The sequence below is a fragment of the Enhydra lutris genome, unplaced genomic scaffold (assembly GCF_002288905.1).
Source record: "Enhydra lutris kenyoni isolate GAN:26980312 unplaced genomic scaffold, ASM228890v2 scaffoldscaffold12, whole genome shotgun sequence".
Classification (NCBI taxonomy): Eukaryota; Metazoa; Chordata; class Mammalia; order Carnivora; family Mustelidae; genus Enhydra; species Enhydra lutris.
Window position 1 is genome coordinate 71,203,492 of NW_019154096.1, and position 22,149 is coordinate 71,225,640.

The 22,149-nt window shown below is 47.9% G+C and overlaps 1 protein-coding gene across 3 annotated transcripts in view; it reads right to left on the reverse strand.

Annotated features, from left to right (window-relative positions):
• The window catches only part of LOC111144712 (fibroblast growth factor receptor 2), a 98,429-nt gene that overhangs the window by 56,843 nt on the left and 19,437 nt on the right, over positions 1-22,149 (reverse strand). For 2 of the 3 annotated variants that reach the window (XM_022499149.1, XM_022499148.1), the window contains exons 2-4: positions 18,700-18,966; positions 17,711-17,788; positions 7,379-7,548 (exon numbers count right to left, since the gene is read on the reverse strand). In XM_022499149.1, the coding sequence (XP_022354857.1) occupies positions 7,379-7,548; positions 17,711-17,788; positions 18,700-18,966 (515 nt within the window). The remainder of the gene's footprint in view (positions 1-7,378; positions 7,549-17,710; positions 17,789-18,699; positions 18,967-22,149) is intronic. The other variant, XM_022499147.1, reaches the window with a different exon arrangement.

Here is a 22,149-nt window from a genome sequence, read left to right on the forward strand (position 1 = left end):
CACACACACACACACACACACAGCCCTGCAGATGCCTATGGTATCACCCTGAATCTGTAAGCACAACTGTATAAACATAGCTGAAATCAGAACAAAACTGTACTAAATTGTTAGCAGTCCACTGTATATAATTAGGTGCTGGGGTTATGCATGTTGCTAACTTTTTTCTCATTTTCACTTTTCAAATTTAACCCAGATATGGCACCCAAAAACTGACCACTCCCCCTGCCTCCCCCTTCAGCGGGAGCAGCTCTGTGACAAAACCACAGGGACTGTAAGCCTCTGGCAGACTGAGCGACATGGCCAGGGAGGACAGAAATCCTGCACCAGCAGACACACGCACCATCCTTTCTCCTCATTCCTGCCTGAGGCCAAATCTTTGCGGAATTCATCATGATTTTTTCATCTGCCAAGGAACAGAATTAGAGAGCATGAGGCTTCAAAACTATGTTCACTAAAGACTTGTAAAAATAACATTTCAATACTGAAACAAAGCAGGTTGAAGCTAATGGCCTCAACTCTTTTACTACAAAAAAGGTGGATTCCACAAACATTCCACGCCCCTGGTCACAAAGACCAAAGGTGGCCCAGACAGGTTTTCTCAGAATTCCTCTGCTACCTAAGTCTTCCAAGAGGCATGTGGAAACCCTCAGCTATCTTCAGGCGACAACTGGGAATGCAGATTTAGTTTGTTATGATATCAAAACACCCGGGGGAAAGGTGAAAGGCCAAAGACCCAGGCTGTCACCTGGATGTTTGGTTTCCACATTGCAGAAAGAAAAAAAAAAAAAAAATTCTGGACATTTCCAAACAGCTAGGTGTTCGATAACAAGCAGAATAAACATCCAGAAGCTGGATGGAAAGTTTTGCTCGATGCCAAGTCAATGAACACTGTGCCCGTGTGATGGCAAATACCCCAGCACTTCCTTCCACCCGTGTCAGGCCTAGTTTATGGACAAAGGCAGCAACCCCTTCGAACCCTGGCCTTCATAAAGGCAGCCCGTGAACTGCAACTCGCCATTAACCCAGCTGTCACTGGGACACATAGAGCCTTCTTATGATCCCATTCCAGACCCCATTTTCCAGCAGGTTCCTGGGGTCTCTAAGCCAGACCTCTGGAGGTGTGCACAAAGAGAGCTCACCCGTGTCAAGGGCTGTGGCACTCACAGCTGCTTATCACCACGCAGATGTGGAGGCAAATGCCTGATCAATGCTTGAACTCCAGAAGTTTGCTTTTCAGGAGGTGTCCAGAGAACAGGGCGAGGCGAGCTCTGATCCCACCTAGCGCACAACTACAACTCTTTCCTCCACTCCGTGAACGATGCGTGGATCTCCCAGAGCAGGGAGGAGAGGATTACAACATGGAAGGCCGTCCTCAGACGCCCGAAGGGGCTCAGAAAGGTGCTCTGGGGGCAGACTGCCAGCAGGATCACTGTCTTCTGAATTTCACTCTTTTTTAAGATCTCATGACCTTCTTCAAAAAGCTGAATGAAGAACCATCAGATGACCCAGCAATCGCACTGCCAGGTATATGCCCTAAGGAGTCGCAAGCAAGGACTTAAATACTTGCTCATGCATGTTTGAAGTTGCTTCATGCACAAGAACCAAAAGGTGGAAACATCCCAAGGGCCCATCGACAGAGGAGCAGCTACACAATATGGGACCTATCCATATAATGGGATAGTATCCAGCCCTAAAAAGCAATAAAGGTCTGATTCTTGCTACAACACACCTGAACCCAGGTAGAAGGACAATTATCCTGTGATTCCACTTACACGAAATGCCTACAACAGGCAAATTCAGAGGTAGAAAGACTGGAGGTTACCAGGGCATGGGAAGAGGGGGAAAGAGGAAAGGAAAATTATTGCTTAACAGATACACAGTTTCTGTTTGGGGAGAGGAAAAATAAATGACATATGTTATATTCTGTATATTTTACCACAATTTGAAAAATCCCACACTGGTCATGTATCATACGGCCAACTTTGCTCTCAACAGTATACCCTGGGCTGACTGATACATCTTCCTGGGATGCCTCTACTACCTCCATGTTTCTAAGTTAACACAGTGTTTTTTATAAAGACATAGAACCGCCTTTGAAGAAAGCAGTTTAGGAAGAGCATGAACCTTGGAGGAAAACTACCTGGGTCCAAATAAGGCAGCTTCGCCACCAAGGAGCCACATGACAAGTGTCATCTATAAAAGGGACAAAATAACAGCGTCCCCCTCTTCGGGTGGTGCAGGGGACTCAGGGTCATGGCGGGCGGGAGGTGCCCAGTGCAGTCACGACACAGGTTGGCTGACCTACACCTGCTGACTCATCCCAGATGGCCCGAGCTGGGCTGAACACTACAATGCCTGGGCTGAGAAAGAGCTCAACCAAATATAAATATAAACATAAGGACATCAGTCGTGATTTTTCCCAAGAAACGTACTTTGGGATTAGGCATAACATTTAATCAAACATCATTAACAGGACAGCTAAGTAACCTGGAAAGTGAACCTACCCAGCAAAACCACCAGTTTAGCCGGGATTATGAGAAAACAGATTTTTCCTCATGTTTTCTTGGTCCTGAAACATACAAGGAAACGGACAGTCCAGATCCGGTGACACTTCACCCTGCCTAGGGTCCACGGGCGTTCTCACCCTCAGGAGGCCTGAAGCCACGCCCTCTTGTGCCGTCCCAGGCCCAGACTGAGGGAGGGCTGGACCCTGTGATCTCTCTTGGTTCTTAAGCAGTTATTAAATGGCATGAAAGGCAGTTTTTAAGAATACTCTTCCCCTCTATGCCTGAGTCATTACCTAGGAATGAGTCAGGAACTGAGGTGGTCTCTTAATTACCTCAATCTTCTTGCTTTTCTGCATTAAATTGTAATTATTGTTCAGAGCCCTTTGAAATATCTAGCCTTATAGGTAACCTCGTTCTAAAAAAAAAAAAAATATCTGTGCTATTGTTTATGATAAAAAATAGTTGGTGGTTATGCTACTAAATCACAGTTGGAAGGAATCAGATGTTCAAGACTATCCATCCAAACTCCATTTTAAGGACAGATGACCTAAAAGAAGAGTTTCAACAACTTGCCCACAGTCAAGACTGATGAAAAAGCCCAGGCGGGAGGACAATTAGGGAGATGTAGTTACGCTTCAAGTCAACCTTTATCACCATAAATAATAACATCCACCCAGCCTGTGCCCACATACTAAGAAAAACAATAATATGACTCTTAAATCACCTAAGGAAGGCTCAGCATGAGTTCTTTGGTAAGTAAGACCCACCCGCAGAATACCGAAGGGCTTTGTTGGTCATTTTAATTAAAATGAGCTTTCTGTCCCATTTCATAATTCTCTTTGATTTTGTTTTGGGTTTTTTTCCTTCTCCCTTCACTGGCCACCATTTCAAAACAAGCTATAACACAGTGGACAAGGGCCAAAATGCCTGATCCATAAACAGGTAGAAAGAGCTAGAGCGACAGCTGAGCAAGGCAGACAGAGCAACCATGGTTTATGGAATGAGGTTTATGAAGGAAAAAAAAAAAAAAATCACAGAAATAACAGACACTTGTTTGCGGAAACTTTCAAGTCTTGCTTTCTGGAAAAATACATCTTGGAAAACTTGACACTTTGCTTCTTCGTTAAATAAAGTAGCAAAGGGATGGGAGTCAGCGGAGAGGGACATTTGGACATCAGGCTATCCACGCGTCAAAGGGATCTCTGCTTTGGGGGGGTGGAGGGTTCCCTCAGGCAGAATGTTGGAGAAGCAGAATTCTTTTAAAAGTCTCTGCAGGTAAGAAAGAAAACCCATCCGTAGCAACCACGCTCCTGACTCTGCCCTGTTCAGGGCCCTGAGAAGGCCTGCACCAGCCAGAAAGCTTGGACTCGTGGTAGAGGTGGGGCTGTTGGGCTCTGTGACCCCCCCAGGACTTCATGACCTGGGGCCTGGGGTGAACCTCACACATCATTAGCAAGGCTTATGCTCTAGGTAACTATGTCTTCCCAGGAGATGAGAGATCTCTTTCCCTTTCAAGTCCCAGAAGCCCCTGGGGCTGGCTGGAAGGAATTCCTGAGCAAATGGTCTCCCCCAAATCAATGTCCAGCACCACAACTGCTGTGAAAACTCCTTACTAAACCCAGGTGGACCACCTTCACATTTGATGGAGTGACACCCCCGCCACACCCCAGGGTGCCCAGGCACGGCCACGGACTCTTCTCCGGAGAGAGTCCAACGCGCACTCATCACCGCCAGCCAGCAAACCACGTCCCAAAGGTACAATACTCTCCCTTCTTTGCCCTTTTTTTAATAGCAAAAATCACTTTATCTTTTTTTCAGATCCTCTTTCTTAATTAATCTCTACACTCAGAATGGGACTAGAACTCACACCCCCGAGATCAAGAGTTACATGCGGTGCTGACACGCCCAGCCAGGCACGCCTATAGCAAAATATACTTCATATTTTCATTCCCCTGCACTCAAATTCCCATCCTCTTTCACTCCAGAAATGGCTCCAACTCAAAACAACAAAAATCCTTTGGTCATCTGTGCCTCCGCACGCACAGGCAAAAGAAAGGTCCCCTGCACAAGGTTCCACTTTGCTTGTGGAACCCAGGCGTTCTCCAGTTAGCAGAATGCGGCCCTCGGTAATTTACACTGAACTGCACCTGCTGAAAATCAAGCAGCATTTCCTCATCAGGCGCCCTTAGTCTTTAAGCGCATTTATAATCACTAATTCAGATTTGCAAAAAGCTCCTTACCCATAATAATGATGTTGGTCCTATTTATTTTGAGACCAGGAGTTTCTGGAGGCTCATCAATTCTTTCTACTTTTTTCCAAGGCTGACTTAAATGAGGAAACTTGTTAACAGCCAGGATTCTGACCACCGCTCCGACACTCCGGTTGTATTGAAATGAAATCATCGGAAAGACATCGATTATGTTCCCGAGAAGCATCTGGTGGTTAGAACCATCCCCAGGGCCACAACTGGAGTGGTTTTAAGTCCTCCTTTCCAAGCAGCAACCACCTACGTAAATCTCCGTCTTACAGTCTTTTACAAAGAAAGCAAGCCAGCCTCCCCCTCTCATGGCACCTGGGTTAAGCACCAATCTCAGAGCAAAGAGACAAAGCAGCCTCCTGCCTCCTGCTCCCGCCAACAAGGAGTCGTAGAAGACGGGCCACGTGTGTCTCTTTCCACAGCTTCCGAGGCACCCACCTGGCAGCAAACGTACCTCACACCTGTCACACACGCCAACTGCCCCATGTCTGCGCTTAGAAATTTACTCCTAGGCTTTCCCCGTTGCCCTCTGGGTTTTGGCTTCTGAATGTTTTTAAATGGTAAAACAAAAGTCAGCCATTTTTGAAGAAGAAAACAACCCTTTTAAAGATGAGAACTGGGGGTGCCTGGGTGGCTCAGTGGGTTAAAGCCTCTGCCTTCGGCCCAGGTCATGATCCCAGGGTCCTGGGATCGAGCCCCACATCGGGCTCTCTGCTCAGCGGGGAGCCTGCTTCCTCCTTTCTCTGCCTGCCTCTCTGCCTACTTGTGATCTCTGTCAAATAAATAAATAAAATCTTTTCTTTTTTTTAAATAATAATAAAGATAAGAACCAGGTAGGGTATTTCAGAAAAGGGCTCCAGGGTACTTTATGGTGGAGGAGGCCCCCTGAACCACAGCAGCGATGAGGTCAGGGCTCACACGCCCTCTTACGTGTCATCAGTGCTGTGGACACACCTACAGCAGGAAAGTCCATCCACCAAGAAATTCTCTTTGACCTGGTTCTTTGGAACCTGGGGTCCGGGTGAGAGCGTCCCCCTGCAGGCTGCTCAGACGGCTCCCGCTGATCCCGGGTCTCCCGATGTCCATGCCCTTGGGGAATTCATCTCCTCCCTAATGATCTGCTGAGTAACAGAAAACAGCCAAAGTGCTTGGAGGTCACTTCCATTAGGTTACCAAAGGCTGTGACTCCTGCCTTCTTCACGTGCTACCTCTTCTGGTCTCCCCTCCCTGAGGGGTGACAGCTACCACACAAAGAGGCCCACGGGACAAGCAACTGAGGACAGCCTCCAGCCCACAGCCAGCGAGGAACTGAGGCCCTCAGCCCAACAGCCTACAAAGAAGAGAGTCCAACAACCATGGGAATGAGACCGGGAGCAGGTCCTTCCCCCAACCGACCCCACAAATGAGACTCCAGACAAAACTGAAATCTTAGTACTATGAGAGACCTCCCCGTGGAAGGCCCAACTAAGCCACACCCGAAAACTGTGAGATAATAAATGTTGTTTAAAGCGACTGCGCCTTGGGGGAATTTGTTACACAGTAATAGGTAACTAATACACCGACTCATGTTTTCCAAACGCATCAAAGAATGTCAGTCAAATTCCTTATGCCCTCCTCACATACTATGTTCCTCAAGGCCTCCCTTCCCAGGGTAAATGATGTAGAGACTCCATTTCTCTTCCTGAGACATCCTTCCTTCAAACTCAGCCCAGGATCCCTTCCTGACCTCTGTAATCTGTCACCTCTGGAAGAGCCAACACCCTCTCTCCCCACACGCCCACAGGACAACATGCTCTTCTGACTTCGGCCTACTCAGATAACGGCTTTCTGGTCTACCTTCCCTACCACACGAGGAACCAGCGTGAGGTGAGCTGGGGTTGTGCTCTGTCCAGCACCTCAGATGGGCCTGCCCCCAAGGATGTCATCCCCATCGCTGACTGGATGAACAAGATGCTTGAACGGGCATTTCCACGCCTCTTTAGGGAGATGGCTGTCAAGGTCCACCTCCCCCAGTGTGAGGAGACTATACCTTCTGTGATGGGCTCTCCAGAGCCTGGCAGATGGAGGACAGAGATCCCGTCACCACGGAAGCATCCTGTCCGCATACACACTATTTCATACCCAGCGTCTAGGCCAAGTCCATCCATACTCACACATCCTGCTCAAACAGGGCAAGTATACTCACGCTTCTCCAATTCTGCTTCACGTTCAGTTTTATGGACTATAAAGCATGTAGAAAACAGACTCAACTTTCTACCCTTCTGTTATTAAACTCTTCTCGCACAAAGAACAATGCAAATGGGGGCTATGCTTTTAAAGTACACTCGAGTCCAGGAAAACGGTTTTAAAATATCCACCGTGAGGGGCACCTGGGTGGCTCAGTCGGTTAAGCGTCTGCCTTCGGCTCAGGTCATGATCCACACGGGTCCTGGGATCGAGCCCCGCCCTGGGCTCCCTGTTCAGCAGGGAGCCTGCTTGTCCCTCTCCCACTCCCCCTGTTTGGGTTCCCTCTCCCGCTGTCTCTCTCTCTGTCAAATAAAATCTTTTAAAAAAAGAGACAGAGATTCATAAAAACTTAAGAAACAGAGCATTTTGAAAATTTCCTTCTACCTTATAGCCTCCAATGCGATGTTCCTGCTTAAACTCCTTTCCGTTCTTCAGCCAGCGCATCGTTGGTGCTGGACTCCCCCCAGCTGGACAGCGGAACTTTACAGTATTGGCTGCGGGGACAGCATGAAGTCGCTTTTCCATCTTTTCTGTGTTGGTCCAGTACGGAGCTCCTGGGGTGGAAAACAAGATTACAATGTACAGAGAAGGAGAGCTTCATTTCCATAGCGGGGAAGATAATGTTACTTTGTATGTGAGCGAGCTGACATGCTCAAAAATCTTCGGGTAATATTTATATTAGGAAAAAAATTTTCTGAAGTCTAGCAGATGGCCTAGCAGAAGTCCCTGGAGAGAGACTAATTGGTAGTTTGTGTCTCTTAACAGGGGAAAAGTATCTAAGGTACCTTCTCACCCTTGTTCCCAGGCCCAGAGTATAAATTCACAGCGAATCATGTTTTGAAATGCGACTTTACATAGACAGTGTCAACACATAGATAACAACAGCTGAGTCCACCAAAATGTATCCTTTTGGATCACCACACCTAGCAAGTGATCGCATACACACACAAGGTGTGCTTGAAGCCAGGTCAACTTAGCCACTGAAGCTGTAAGGGACAATCAATAATAGAATTTACCATCCTAAGATGAGAAATCGTTCAGGAAGGTATCATTAAATTCCCAGGACATTTTATGACAAACCAAAAAGCCCTATCACTAATTACGTTTAAATTTTTTTTAAATGAGCAATGATTTTTCAGTGGTTTGTGAATGCCATAATTCTACCACCGTCTCTAAACAGGAAAATCTTAACAGGAGGCTATCGATTACATGTTCTATGAAGGTGAGCCCTCTAAATGACCTGCAAAGTCATGGATACAAGTGATTCTTTAAACTCACAAGATAACTTTTTAAATTCCCAAACGAAGGACATTTTATCTAAGTAAGAACTGCAGCATCGACCCAGAATACCACCGTAAATTCTTCATGCCTGCCAACAGTCAGCACTGCTGACTGAGGGCCTCTTATTTGCCAAACAGAGCTCTAAAAACTCTTACATGTTTAGCATATTAATCCTGACACCAATCTGATAAGAAAGGCATTATTATAATCCTTGTGCACAGACAGGGAAACTGAGGCACAGAGAAGCTACAAAGTTAGGAAGAGGTGCGGGCAGGTTTGAGCCAAGGCACTCTGATTCCTGAGCCCACTGTCTTTGCCCCTACTCTCCAAGGCTGGTAAGAACCAGCTTCTCCAAGGGGTCAGAATCCATACTTTCGGCCACTCCGATATTCAAGACCGGAGTCCAGGACAGCCAGCCCTTGACAGAGGCACGCTCGTTGCCTTCTCCATGACGGCCCAAAAATTCCACTGAAATCTCGTATAGCTATTCAACTTTTCACGTTTGTGTTTCTGTCTTAGCAAACTGGTAGCCGAAATTTCCCTAAAGCATCCATCAACAGGGAGCCTTGTACATTCTAGAACATTCTAGAACACTGAAATGCTAGAAGCCTGATTCATAACGTGTTTACTGCTGATGAGGGTTAGTTAGCCTGAGCAGCAGCACACACATTTCACAAACCAGAAACAAACGGGTCCAGGCAGGGGTTTTGTCTCTGATGCGGATTTACAAGTCTCCTCTATTCTGTGGACGGCACAGCCTGCTCCGGGGAGGGGGTAACAATCCCCTTCCCTTAACAGCCAGACTCCCATGGCAGACTGAGGAATGGGGAAAAGTGCATTCAAAACACCTACCCCGTTTTGCCTCACCCTTGCTCTTAAAACCTGACTATAAAAGGTGGAGCTGAGATTTCTTAACAAGGGCATGCCGAATCTTCTTTATCCTTGTTTATCTAAGCATCAGCGTCGATGTGGATGGTGTCTACACCATGCCAAGACCGTGCAGACAAGGCAGAGCCGAGGTGGTCGGTCCTGTGTGCCAGAGAAAGAAAGGCCAGAGCAGGGGCAGGGGGAGAGCCAAGGGAATACCAACGGGGCTGCGCACATTCCTCTTGAAACCAGTTTTATCTGCAATGAGTAGGCAACTTGGTAACCATTTGGCTCTGGGTGTCAAATACCCATAAACACACCCATTCTTCTGAGGGCTCACCAGGGACTGCTCGATTGCTATTCGTCACAAGACTCCCAGGGCCTGGCATCTACTGGAACAATTTCAATAATCTTTCATTTTAAAAGCTTCTACTTAGAAAAATCCAACCACAGCCACAGCCACTAAAAAGAAACCATTAAGAGCACAAAATAAATAATGAGCTTTGTCACTACACAAAGACTTTTATAAATCTGACCTAAATGAAAAGCATACCTCATGCTGTCAGGTGTCCATACTCGTGTCATTTGTTTAAGTAAACACAATGGCCTATTCATATGAATTAGCTAAATATTAATGTAGTAACTCTTTGAGATAGCATCAATTAGGGCTGAGCTGGTCCTCTGGAATGTCTTTTTTTTTTTTTTTCCATATAAAAGGAACCAACAGATATGTGTTTCAATTCCATGAGGCAGGATTTTTATGTTCCCTAAAATGCTAAAAAGTAGGATTTAGTGGAAGGACCTGGGAACATTGCTGCGTTCCCCTCTCACGGAGCGAAGCTGTCGGGGAGGCAAGAACCCACACAGGGATCGCCCCAGACCGCAGGAGCCCGTACGGGCCTGGCCTGTGGCAACAGCACCCTGGCAGCCAGCACCTTTGTCTTGGCACCTAAGGAATGATTTAAGGACAAGAGTGCAAAGAATTTTGCTGGAATTTCTGGCAGGAAGCCACTTCCCTGGGGTAAAATTTCAATCGTTAAAACTGCACCTATAAAATCTGCTCGTGCAAAAGAAACGCACGGCCACGAAGCCCAGGGGCACCCGGCTTGTCACCTGAAGTCACAGAGATGCCAGGTGGGCGGGGCACTGTAAGATCTCATCAACCGAGTAGAAACCCATCACCTACACGGCTCGGGCTTGAAACCTCCATCGGCAACACTCTTTTCCCAAATGCCCGAAAACCATGACTTGACGGAAAAGCCGTTGAGCCAAGTTTTCCGGGTTCTCTGTGGGGGCAGTGCTAGGCCACCCCAACGCTCTGCCCAGTCCCACTCACATCACACAGGACAACACGCTTCTGTGACAAGGCTTTCCTCTAAGATTTTGAGCTCACGCATTAAAAAAAATTTTTTAATGAGCATGATGCTGGAGGGGAGGAGTTATTATTTTATAATGGTTCCTCCTGAAATAAACTAGTTTTATGTGGAGACTGAAGAACCTGGAAGGTCTAGAAAAATACTGAGACTGTAGAATTAGCCCTCACTGCGCTTTCTTCATCAGCAGCCTCGTGTCCTCCGCGAAATTTGTATTCGATGTTTCCTGCCATTTTTGCAGTCTGGATACGTGGAAATGCTAGCCACCTCCTCCCACCTCCCCCCAACACACACACACCCCAAGAACAACAATGAGCTGGTGAGAGACCAGGACCAGGCTCCTTTTTTCAAACCATGGCTGGTGAACAGTGTTAACCCTCATTTGCAGAAGGAACTCACTGAACAAATTAACAGTTCACAAAAGCGAGATGGCCCTTGCATGCAGTAGGTGTTCAGTGCAAACATCTCCTCAACAATTTTATAAAAGATGAAACTTGTGTAGGAGTGAGTTTAAAGTCAATCCATAGAAAAGGAATGGTGATATAAATCTCGGACAGCACAGAGAAACAAATTCTACTAAATCAGAGGTAAATAAGTTGACCTATAGGACAGGTGGGTCCCTTCTGCTCTGACATTCTCAGATCTTCTGATGTAACATGTAGCGAAAGAATGATGCTCTCTTAGTCACGAAATACGAACAATGAGCTTAAAGGAAGAGTGAAACCCATGGAAAAAAATAAGTAAAGGAATCAAGGCTTGGCATTCCATCAAGGAATACGATACCAATACTCAGTATCATTTTCCACCCTGAAACAGTTACTGGGTATTAGTGAAAATGCTAATAGAATTTTACTTTAATAGGGCAGTATCCTCTTAAGATGTGCTGGTTAAACAGAGATGTAGAATCCCGCAGAAACTTCCTTCAACGTTCCTTCCACCTACCACCTCCATCCAGCACTGAACATCCATCATACCCTTCGTTGGGCCTCCTCTCTGTCATGTACGTGTTTCCATCACCAGGATGGCTCCATTGTGAAATGTATCCCCTTCGGTGTCTGCTGACCAGTCAGAGTACAGCACCTGGGGGGGGGTCCAGCCTGAGTCGTCTTCAGCGCATAGAGTAGGCACTCAAGTGTTTATTGAATGGACAGATGGATGGATGGATGGATGGAAGGACGGACTGACAGACAGATGGATAAATGTACAAGATGGACAACTGCTAAAAGCTCGAGCTATAAAATGAAGGAGCTGAACTGAATGTTCTGGTAAGGTCCCTCCCCGTCCTAACATTCTGTGCAGGTATTCCAGGCAGATATCGATCGTGTCAACACACGGTCGGATTAGAGGGTTTCTTTTGACTGTGCCATTGAAAACATGGGCTGCTCCCAAAGAAGCCCTTACATGCCCCAGTATGTATGCCAACATGGACATCTACGCTTTATGGTCTCCTCTCTTTCTGAAATCAAAAAGAGAACACAGTCCAGCAGTTTAAAGGAAAAACAGGGAGTCATATTACCACTGCACCAATAGGCCTCAGTGACCATCTGGTCCAACAGCAGATCTGATCAATGTCACCCAGAAAGGTCAAGTGATCCGATCTAGGTTGCATGGCCAAGGCCGGGCTGAGGCAAGACCCAGGCCTCCAGCTCCCTGGGCAATGCTCTTTCAACCCCTCCCCGCTGCCCTTTGAACTCTCCCATGGTAATTAAGTCAAAAGTTCAAGATTTATGTGAGCTGTGGACGCTGATGACTGCCAACTGTATTTTTATTGATGCAAAAATAAAAAAACACAGCCTGTTTCAGCTCCTAGATTAAGTCTCACAAACTCCCTAAAGCCCCACTAAGGCCTCTGTCTTAAGTCTATAATTAGGGCCTTTAAAAATATCACTAATCAGGACATTTGAATGCTTTGACCCTGACTGGGGTGGGGGTGGGAGGATGTCTCTGAGCTCCAACCCCGTCCTCCCAGTAGACTGAGGTTCATCTGTTTTCAGTTTTGAATAAACTCAGAGAAAACAAATATAACAAAATACAGAGACATAAGTGAGCGCGTGGTTATGGGGTTGGCGGGCTTTATTTGAGAATCTCATTAAAAACAACAACTTGCTGACCAGTGAGGCATTTGATAAGAAACACATTAAAACGAGCCAGGCAAGTGACCCTCCTTTGAAATGCCTGAGTCTACTGGGAGACCAGCTGCCCCATGGGAGTTCCTAGAATCTGCCTTCAAAAGAAAACCCTCCACCTACTGGTTGTGCTGGCTGACCACAGGGGAGGCCAAGAAAGAGATAATTCAACCCAACCTTCCGAAACAGAACACTATCCCTGGCTTTTGTGATAAAACACCCAAACCAATTTAGGGTGAGGTTTTCATTATGAAAGAATGTTAAAAAATTCAGGAAGGCTGTGTGCTCTGGGTATTATTATTATTATTACTATTATTTTCAATTCCTGGAAACTGCAACACAACATTTACCAACTTAGATATAATCTCTACCAAGTAAAAATCTCAGTTAGACCAAAGGTGACGGTGAACTGTTAATTATCAGCAGGTTAACCACAAAAGGAGTATGGAATCTCAGGCCAAGTTCCTTCATTTTCCCTGGCTAGTTCCAAAAACATTGCCTTTCTCCCTGACACAGAGTATGAGTACCTGCGGGTCTCAACAGGAATGAAACCAAAATAGGAAACTGCCTTGTCAGGGCGCCTGGGTGACGCAGTGGGTTAAAGCCTCTGCCTTCGGCTCAGGTCATGATCTCAGGGTCCTGGGATCGAGTCCCCCATGGGACTCTCTGCTCAGTGGGGAGCCTGATTCCCGCCCCCGCCCTCTCCCTGCCTCTCTACCTACTTGTGATCTCTGTCTGTCAAATAAATAAATAAAGTCTTTAAGAAAGAAAGAAAGAAAGAGAGCCTTTTGTCTCTCTGCACTCCAGAGAAAAAGCCACTCCAGGAGCAAAACTCTTGATAGAGCTGCCTCGCTATCAATTCTCTCTAGTTCAGCAATTAACCTGAACTTTGTCAATCCTGATCTTCCCAAGAACTAAGTCTCTAGCTCTTCAGAAACATTCATCACTTAAACACCCGCTTGAGGTAATAAAAATCACTCGAGAAAAAAAAAATGGACATGCACGTCTACTTATTAGCTGCCAGATAACCCATTAAGATACGTGCACCTAGGGGAGGCAAGGACTAATTAAGTTATGCTTTCCCTGCTGAAGTAGAAACTCTGAACCTTTCAAAACCCTCAACCTGGATCCATTTCAAAAATCAGCATTTGAAATTGCAACTTTCAGAGCGAGAAAGTCTGTTTCACTACAGGGCATACGTAAGCAGCCTTATTTCCTGGCAGCCAAGCTTGTAATGACATCACAGGATTGCTCCGCTCGGGGAAACGTCTAGGGATGGTAAAGTGTGAGGTCATCAGCTAGTCAGCTGCTAAAATATGACCTGAGAATGCCCTTCCCATCTGTGATGGAAGGACTTGACTTAAAAGGCAAGACAAAAGTCAGGTCAACCAGATCAGCCCATTGCAGGGATTTTCAAAGCGTGGGCAACAGGATGCGAATAAATGCTGGATTTTAAAAAGGGTCGTATGGTCAGTAAGTTTGGAAAACCCTGGGAAAAGCCAAAATTAAACAGATGTTTTATCACTGAATGCTGCAGAGTTTGTATTATGCTTACGGATGAACGCTGTAAGTCTCTGAGAAAGGGTCATAGGAGGAGGTATTTCTCAAATTCATTTTCAAAATACAACTCCTTCTTGGCACAGAATTATTCTGGACTAGGGTTCCAAAGGGATATACTTTGGGAAACACCAGCTTATTCTCTTAAGGCACAGACCAGACCTGAGCATTACCACTTGTAACGAGACCCGTAAAAGATGTATGTGAGGACTGTAATTTCACAAACTATTCCCTGAACATCCAGGCTAGTCCTTGCCTCCCAAAGTGGTCCAGCAGGAAAGGTGGGTCTGAGACACGATGCGATACCGCCCATGATGCCAGAAAACAGGACACATGAACTTTCAAGATCGAGCCACTCAATCTGCTTGTGTAAGCAAGGAAATCTCTATAGGGAAACCCACCGTTGAGCTGAGCTGGGTCCTGTATGATGCTGTGAGACTTAAGCTCAACCTAAATATTGCAAAACATCCCTATAAAAAAATCAGACCTACTTTCATGGCCAACATTCAACAATCCTGCCTTAATTTTGAACTTATTTTTGCCATTGTACCTGACTACCATGCTTTTTGTACTCCATACAAAAGTTAAGAACTCCACCGGGCAGATAAGCTCGCCTTCTTACAGGTAACCACCCAAATTAGATAAACAAAATCTAGCATACCAGCAGAGGGAAGGACCCGCAATATATTTTTCAAGCCATCGGCTGCAGAACAACTACCAACCCCAAAAAAGGGAGAGGGGAAAAAAAAAAAAAATCTCTGAGACAAGCCCAGAAATGTGACTGTCAGCACAGGGTCCCTAGAACATCATTTGTTAACTTCACTGAAGAGGAACTTTCAAACACACCCCAGTGGCATTTCCAGACAATCAGAAGGCACCAGAGGAATCAATCTGGACACACGGGTGTTTTCCAGGTGGCTGAAAATGCATGGAATTCGGTGCTTCGACAATTTTCCCTATTAATCAGGTCAGGCATTTGACACTGGAGGTGGCAAAAAATTGTTTTAGTGGCAACATCCCCTTCCCCGCCTTGCCAATTACCCTGGCCATGGCATTCCTCTGTCCACACAGGCCACAGCTGCTTAATCTCCGCTGCCCCAGGCTGCACCTGTGAATCAGACCAGCCTAATCACACTAACAGATGGCAGAGGCCAAGTAGCCAGCTAAGAACTGCTATCACTTTAAATCGCATCTAATGTTTCACAGGCACCAAACAGAGGCAGTTCCCGACAGCACTATCTCCCTGGTACAGCTAACACCAGCCCTTAATCACTGCACAGCACCCATCGCGGGGCAGACTTGGTGTCATTCAAGAGCTAATTACAAAGAAGCCTGGTCCCAGGGTGAAGGCACGGCGTCCCGGAAGTGCACTCCACCCCCTGGCCCGTCTGCACAGGCACCGGGCAGTTGGGACAAGTGTTCAGGAGGAGAGCCTGGAGCTCCGAGGCAGGTAATCCATCCCAATCGTCAGAAAGAGGGTCGGTTCAGTGGGTCTACTTGTTACGTAACCTATACCTTGCTGTTACATTGTACTGCGTCCCAAGTATTGCAGGTAACCTGCCATCAGACTTGGTTCAGCGGGACAGTTCAGCGGGACGGCGCAGCTGGCAGTCATGCTAACACAACCCAGCCACCGCCGGTGTCAGTAGCCCACGCGTGGGCCCCACTTGGGGCTATAAACAACACTGCGCCCCCTTCATCACCCTGGGGACTGGGAGAGGGGCGCTGTGACTCAACATGCAACCGGTCTGCAAGGAAATGGCAGTTTTGCCTTTTGCTCGCTGAATAGTTAACTTCCAATCAATAACACAAGAATAATACCTTTCTCTACCTTGTGGGGTGTGGCGGGGGCGCAGGGGGGGATGCTCTGCCTGAGCCAGCAACCAGCACAGAGTCTGCCCAAAGCAGGGCCTCCAAAGCAGGGTCTTTTTTATCCTCCCCTGTAGAGCCAAAGAACTAATAATAGGGAATGAGTGATGTCTTCTGATGTACCAGAGTTTTATTATTAAGTGGTAATAATAACTTTGTTAAAGGGTTGGTACAAATCACAGCAGAAGGCAGTTTCACTCACCCACTGTTTTATAAACAAGAGCTCTAACGGCAAACTCCTGCTCAAGGCACATCGACATGTGGGAATCCCTAAGTCAGACCTTATCATTCTTCACGGGACAGGAGAATCACTCCAGGAGTTTCTAATTCAGTGCGTCTGGGGTGGGGCCTTGCCATTTTCATTTCTGGTAAGTTGTTAGAGATGACGCTGATGTTAGTGGTCCAGACCCTAAGCCTTTTTCCGAAACAGTGAAAACTACAGACCAAAATATTTTCCTTTTTGCCTAAGCTGCTAGGAGACTCAGGGACAAGTGCAATTCCCCACTTAACACATTCTTCCGGGTCCCTAACAGTTTCAATTTTCTCATCTTCCCTGAAACAGCCCTGGGCCTCTTTTAATAACTGTCTTATTATTTAGGACTTGTTTAAATTTATGAAACTGATGAAAATCCTTCTGGAAAAATGTAGAATATAACGCCTGAGGGAAGAATGCCAGGGACCCATCTAAAATCACTCTGGGAACACGCAAGCCCTATTATCGGAAAGACAACGAAGGCTCTATTTTACCTTCTTTCTTGAACAAACGCACACACTCTTCTGAGCGCTGTACAAATACAAACTCAAATACAAACAAAATCCTCGTTAACTGCAATGGACACTGTGGCTATTCCCATTTTGCAGTTGAAGAAACTGAGGCACAGAAGTAAATTACTTGCCCGAGTGACAGAGGTAGAGAGGCCACGTGCTTCTACACCGAGGCCGCACACATGTCACTGCTCGGCAGTAACCGCCTTCACAAAGCAGACGGCACCTGCCGGTCCCCTTCTCTATCGCTGTCTGCAGAGTAAGGCACACCACTCCCCTTACTTCCGCTCGGCACGCAGTAATGTTTAAAAAGGCCCTGGTTTCCCAACCTCAGCCCTACTGACATCCTGGACCAGATCCCTCTTTGTCATGGGTGGTCCAGGACACCGCAGCAGCCCCCTGGCTTCCATCCACTGGAAGCCACTGGCATCCCTCCTCCCCTTTTGAGACAACCAAACATTGCCCAATGTCCCCGGGGAAGGGAGAAGGAGGAGAAGCCCCCCAGCGGAGAACCCCCGAGTTAAGCCCCGCACGGTCACAGGACACCAGAAGATGGTATTCAGTTCTACTCGGGTGATGTCCCCAAATGGTGAGAAACCAAAGAGAAAAAGAAATTCAAGGAAAGGAAAATCATGACGGCTTTCCAGAGAGAGCGGCTTTCTGACACAGTAAGAAAGGACAAACGGTAGAGAAGGGTGTACAGGAACAACAGTTTATTCTCAGAATTAGAAAGTCGGGAGAGCAGACACAGCAGAGGAAAGGCGAGGGCTGGAGGACAGACACGGCATCCGGAAGAAAGGACGAGACGACAGGTTAGAGTCCGGACTTCCCACCAGGCTCTGCTCACTCCGGAACCTTCTGAGGCAGCCACTACTTACTCTTGTTGTTACTGTTCTCACTGACAAAATCCTCGGAGCCGTCTGTGTCGTCCTCGTCATCTCCAGATGAGATGGCATCTGTATTCAAAAGAATATAGCCATGGTTGTGTTTGTGCGAAGCAAGAGGCTGTAATCACGTACAACTCGGTCCTTCTAGAGAGGGCCTTCCTCAACCCGGGAGCCCACGCAAGAGTCCGACCGTGCTTAGCAAAGATGGTTTTAATGGCTTAAATGTTCTCTCCGTGATGACAGTTGGTCTGTATTATGGTTTGCAAAGCTTTCTGCTTTCACGTTATTTAAACATGCTGTCAAGCTGGATATATATCGAAGCTAGATTTTTAAGCTTCAAACAGCATTCAGGTCCCCAACAGATTGACTGATTGTGTTGTGATCCGTCCAAAGAGTCTTCCCAACACCACCTTTCAGTTCTCAGGATCCCCTTCAAGAAGGGAATCTGTATTTAGTCCCTAGCCCAACTCAGCCCCTGTGTGGCCTTCCATCCGTTCACTGACTTCTCAAAGCAAACCTTTAAACTTGGCCACACAGGGGATCCATGCGGTTCCCCCTAACTGCATGGAGGAAATATCAAGAAGGAGAGAAACTCACATTTTAATAAAAGGAATCAGAAATCTTCCCCATCAAATTTCAGTCCTGGGTTCTACATGCCAAGGATGCCAGCAGTATGGCGGTGGGGGGGGGGGTTTGGTGGGGAATGGGAGTTGAAGATGTGTTTTTACTTCTACAAGAGCGGACTGTCTTAAAAGGGAAATGTTACTTTGCACATGAGAATCCCGTCATTTTTAACGACCAGCCTTTGTGGTCGAGCTGGTCCCGTGGAAGAACTTCAGAAATAGATCAACAGCAAACTATAAAGCTCTGTGCGTGGCATCCAATTAGCGGCTTCCGCTATGACTTCGCTCATCCAATATGATTTGACCCAGAAAACAGCTACAAAGGAGAGAGAGCGGAGGGCCCGCGGGCCAACTCACCTGTGACATTCACCATGAAGTAGACAGCCTCGCTGTCTACCGGCCTAGCCGCCGTGCAAGCATAGAGGCCGGAGTCTCTAGGCGTGGCACCTTTTATCTGCAAGTATTCCCCCGTAAGCACTGTCCTATTGTTGGGCCCCAAGTGTACCCCATCCTTAGTCCAACTGATCGTGGCGGCGTCTCTCAACGGACAGCGCAACTCTAGCGACTCCCCGGGCGCGGCCACGTAAACTTCAGGTTGGGAGATTTGGTATTTGGTTGGCGGCTCTGCAGAAAGGTAGGAGAGAGAAGATGGAGACAGATGGGAAGGAGGAAAAGGAGAGAACGTCCAACAAAGGTCAGTGGCGGCCCGTTTATTCCCAGGAGAGGCCGTTGTTGGTTTGCAAATGGCCCGGGCAGGCATTCGCCTCTGCCCGCGCCCGGGAACCCAGGAGACAGCCTCGTGCACAGAGCAGACTGAGTGTCTGAGACGGGGACCACAGGAAGCGCCCAACAGAAGCGGCCCCGCTGGGTCTGTGTGAGCTGGAGGGCTGTAAACACATACCCGAAACCCAGCATGGAACGATATCGTACAAGAAAACTTTTCAGTCGATTGCCAGTCCCAAGTCAGCTTGCAACTGGCACACCTGGTAATTCTATTCCTGTGGCATTTTTTCATTTGTAGGGACGAGTGTTTTATCATTTTTTTCATGCAGTGCAACTGCACAGCTGTGCGTCTATACCTACACACACATACACAAGTACACACACACACACACACACACACACAGACACCCTTGTATGTATCTTTGCTAGACTCTATTGTCACAAAGCCGAGCTTCTTAAAATGAAATGCCTCAAACTCAAGGGACACAAATGAGTCCTTCTACAAAACTCTCAGGCTCAGATTGCTTTGCTGGTCTGGAGACCTAATTCTGTGCTAGATAAGCTGGAACACGCTGTTTTTCTTCACACTGAAAAGATCAAAATGCCCCCAGACATCCGAGAGGTGGTCTCCATATCGCACTCAAATCGATCTAGAAACGAACCTACTGAGCACTGCACACCCGACCCTCAGACACTGCAGGCCCGGTCCCTCCCTGCCCGCCAGCTCCCCCGACACATCCTGGGTTCCAGCCTCCTCAGGCCTCTAACTTTATGTCCATTTAGGGGTCTTTCCTCCCTCACCTCCCCATTTACCCAACTCATGCTTCAAGGCCCAAATCATCCTGTTGGATGTGAGCTTGTCATCCGTCCCCCAGGCCAGGGGTGACATGGAGCTCCCCTTCTTGTTCACCTGCCTGCTTCGCCCACTTCCGGGGAAGCACCACAGATCCCATGGCCGTGTCCTGTCTTTTGAGGAGACAGCGAGGTCTAGATGGAGGGCTCAGGTCTCCTTGGGTGTCCTGCCCTGCCTCCAAGCATACACACGGAAGGGGCCCGTGCTGACCAGGACTGCAGGCACCATATGTGCAGGGCAAGAGGGGATAGGACAACGTGTGCAAGGAGAGGTGAGACGGAGCCACAGGCTTATAAGGAAAGCAGCCAGAGCTGCTGGCTGGGACCCACGAGGACCCATGAATGGGCTTTCATCCCTCACAATGGGAACTGTGAATAGTACCCAGAGTCCCAGGCCCGGAACCCAAACTTCCCAGCTCTGGGACGGCTCCAAATCTGGGCATGACGAGATGGCTGTTTTGTCCCTCTGAGCGTAGTCGGGACAAAACTCCCATGTAACAAGGGAATAAAGTCGCTTCGCACCTTAGTCCCACTGTTGAAGGAACAGGGAAGACCGCGTGCCTCTGCTTCTAGACATTCTCCACAGCACCACCATCAACAGCCAACATGGGAGGCCCAGGGCTCCCCAAAGGGGCACCTCCAAAAGCACACATGCCGAGACGGGCCCAGACACCGAAGACGATGTGGACATAAAGGGACAACCACAACAAAGTATAAGAAAATGAAAGTCAAGTTTACCGTGGACAAACATAGCCAGCAACAAGGGCAGAAAACCCCAACTCGCAGGCACATGACATTTCCCAAGTAAGTCTGTTTTCCTCATTCAACACCTGCTGAACACGTACCACGGGCCACACTTTAGCCTGGATGCTTGGGAAGCAACGGGGCACAAGGAAATCCTTGCAACACGGGTGGGACCTTAATTACAGAGGAGGCGACCGACAATAAAGAGAAAATCGGCCAAAAGTATAAAGTATGGGAGGTGGTCTCAAGGGCCAGGAAGCCCAACCCCGCAAGACAGCAGCACCAGCACAGACCGGGGGGGGGGGGGGGGGGGGGGGGGGGGCGGGGGGGGAGGGACTCGTCCCAGAGCAGGAGCTGGCAGACTGCGGCCCCCAGGCCAAAGCCAGCCATTACCTGTCACTGTAAACAGAGCTTTGCTGGCTCGCAGCCACGCTCGTTCCTCAAGTATTGTCTGGGGCCGCGGTTGCTACAATGGCAGAGCGGACGTGTCCCAACAGATGCTCTCCGTCCTGCAAAGCCTTGCCCTTTACAGAAAGTTTGCCAAGCCCCATTGAATGGGCTGTTCGAGGAAGGCTTCCCTAGGGAGTGAAGGGCAAAGTGGCTTTTGAAAAATGCCGCTAGGAACGTAGCTGGGAGGTCCTCAGGCCACACTTCCTGAGGCTGGTCAAGTCCTAATGCAACTGAACTGCAGGACAAAGAGAAAGACCTTGAACTCTGAAACCTGGGCAGAAAAGGGAAAGGAGGGAAAATGTGGGCAAGAGGAGAGAGAAGAGGAGGAGAAAACGTATTTCAGTTTGGCCGCAAATCCCAGACTCTGCCCCACTTGCGGCAGACTAGAGCCCCTCAGGGCTCGCAGTGTCCCAAAGGACGGCTGGCCCACCCCTTCCACAGCTGGTCAGAGCAAGGATCAGATGCCCTTTGGTTCCCTATAACCGACCAATAATTACTGAAAAGCACCCGCAACGTTAGAGTGAATTTACAGGGGATTAGCCCGGGTCATGAAATAATCAATATCTATGAGGCCCACATGGCCCCATGCGTCCATCACTGAGCATATTCCTCTGAGTCAGAGCTGGTCATCCAGAGACGACTGAGGAGGGGGAGCTGGACCCAAACCACGATGTTCCCCTCTCTCTTCAGGAGAGATGGGACCCATGCAGCCAGCCTGCCTCTAGCCTGGCCCTCAGGTCAGAATTATGTCCCTATTACAGGCAGGCAGGGGGGCGCACTCACACTGCTTTAAAAAAAAAAAAAGATAAGCAAGATACTTGCACTTATGATACAGAAAAATCTCTCCCCTGACCAAGGGAGAGCCAGGATTTGCCTGTTTTTAAAGGAACGCAAATTTTGACTGAGAATCCTTTGCCTCACCTGAAATACGGAAACCACTAAGTCTCACCAAAACCACAGGGGCCTGGACCATGTGACCAAAGACACAACCACCTACCTGACGTAGAAGGGACAGGGCACAGGAGGCCTCAAGGGCAG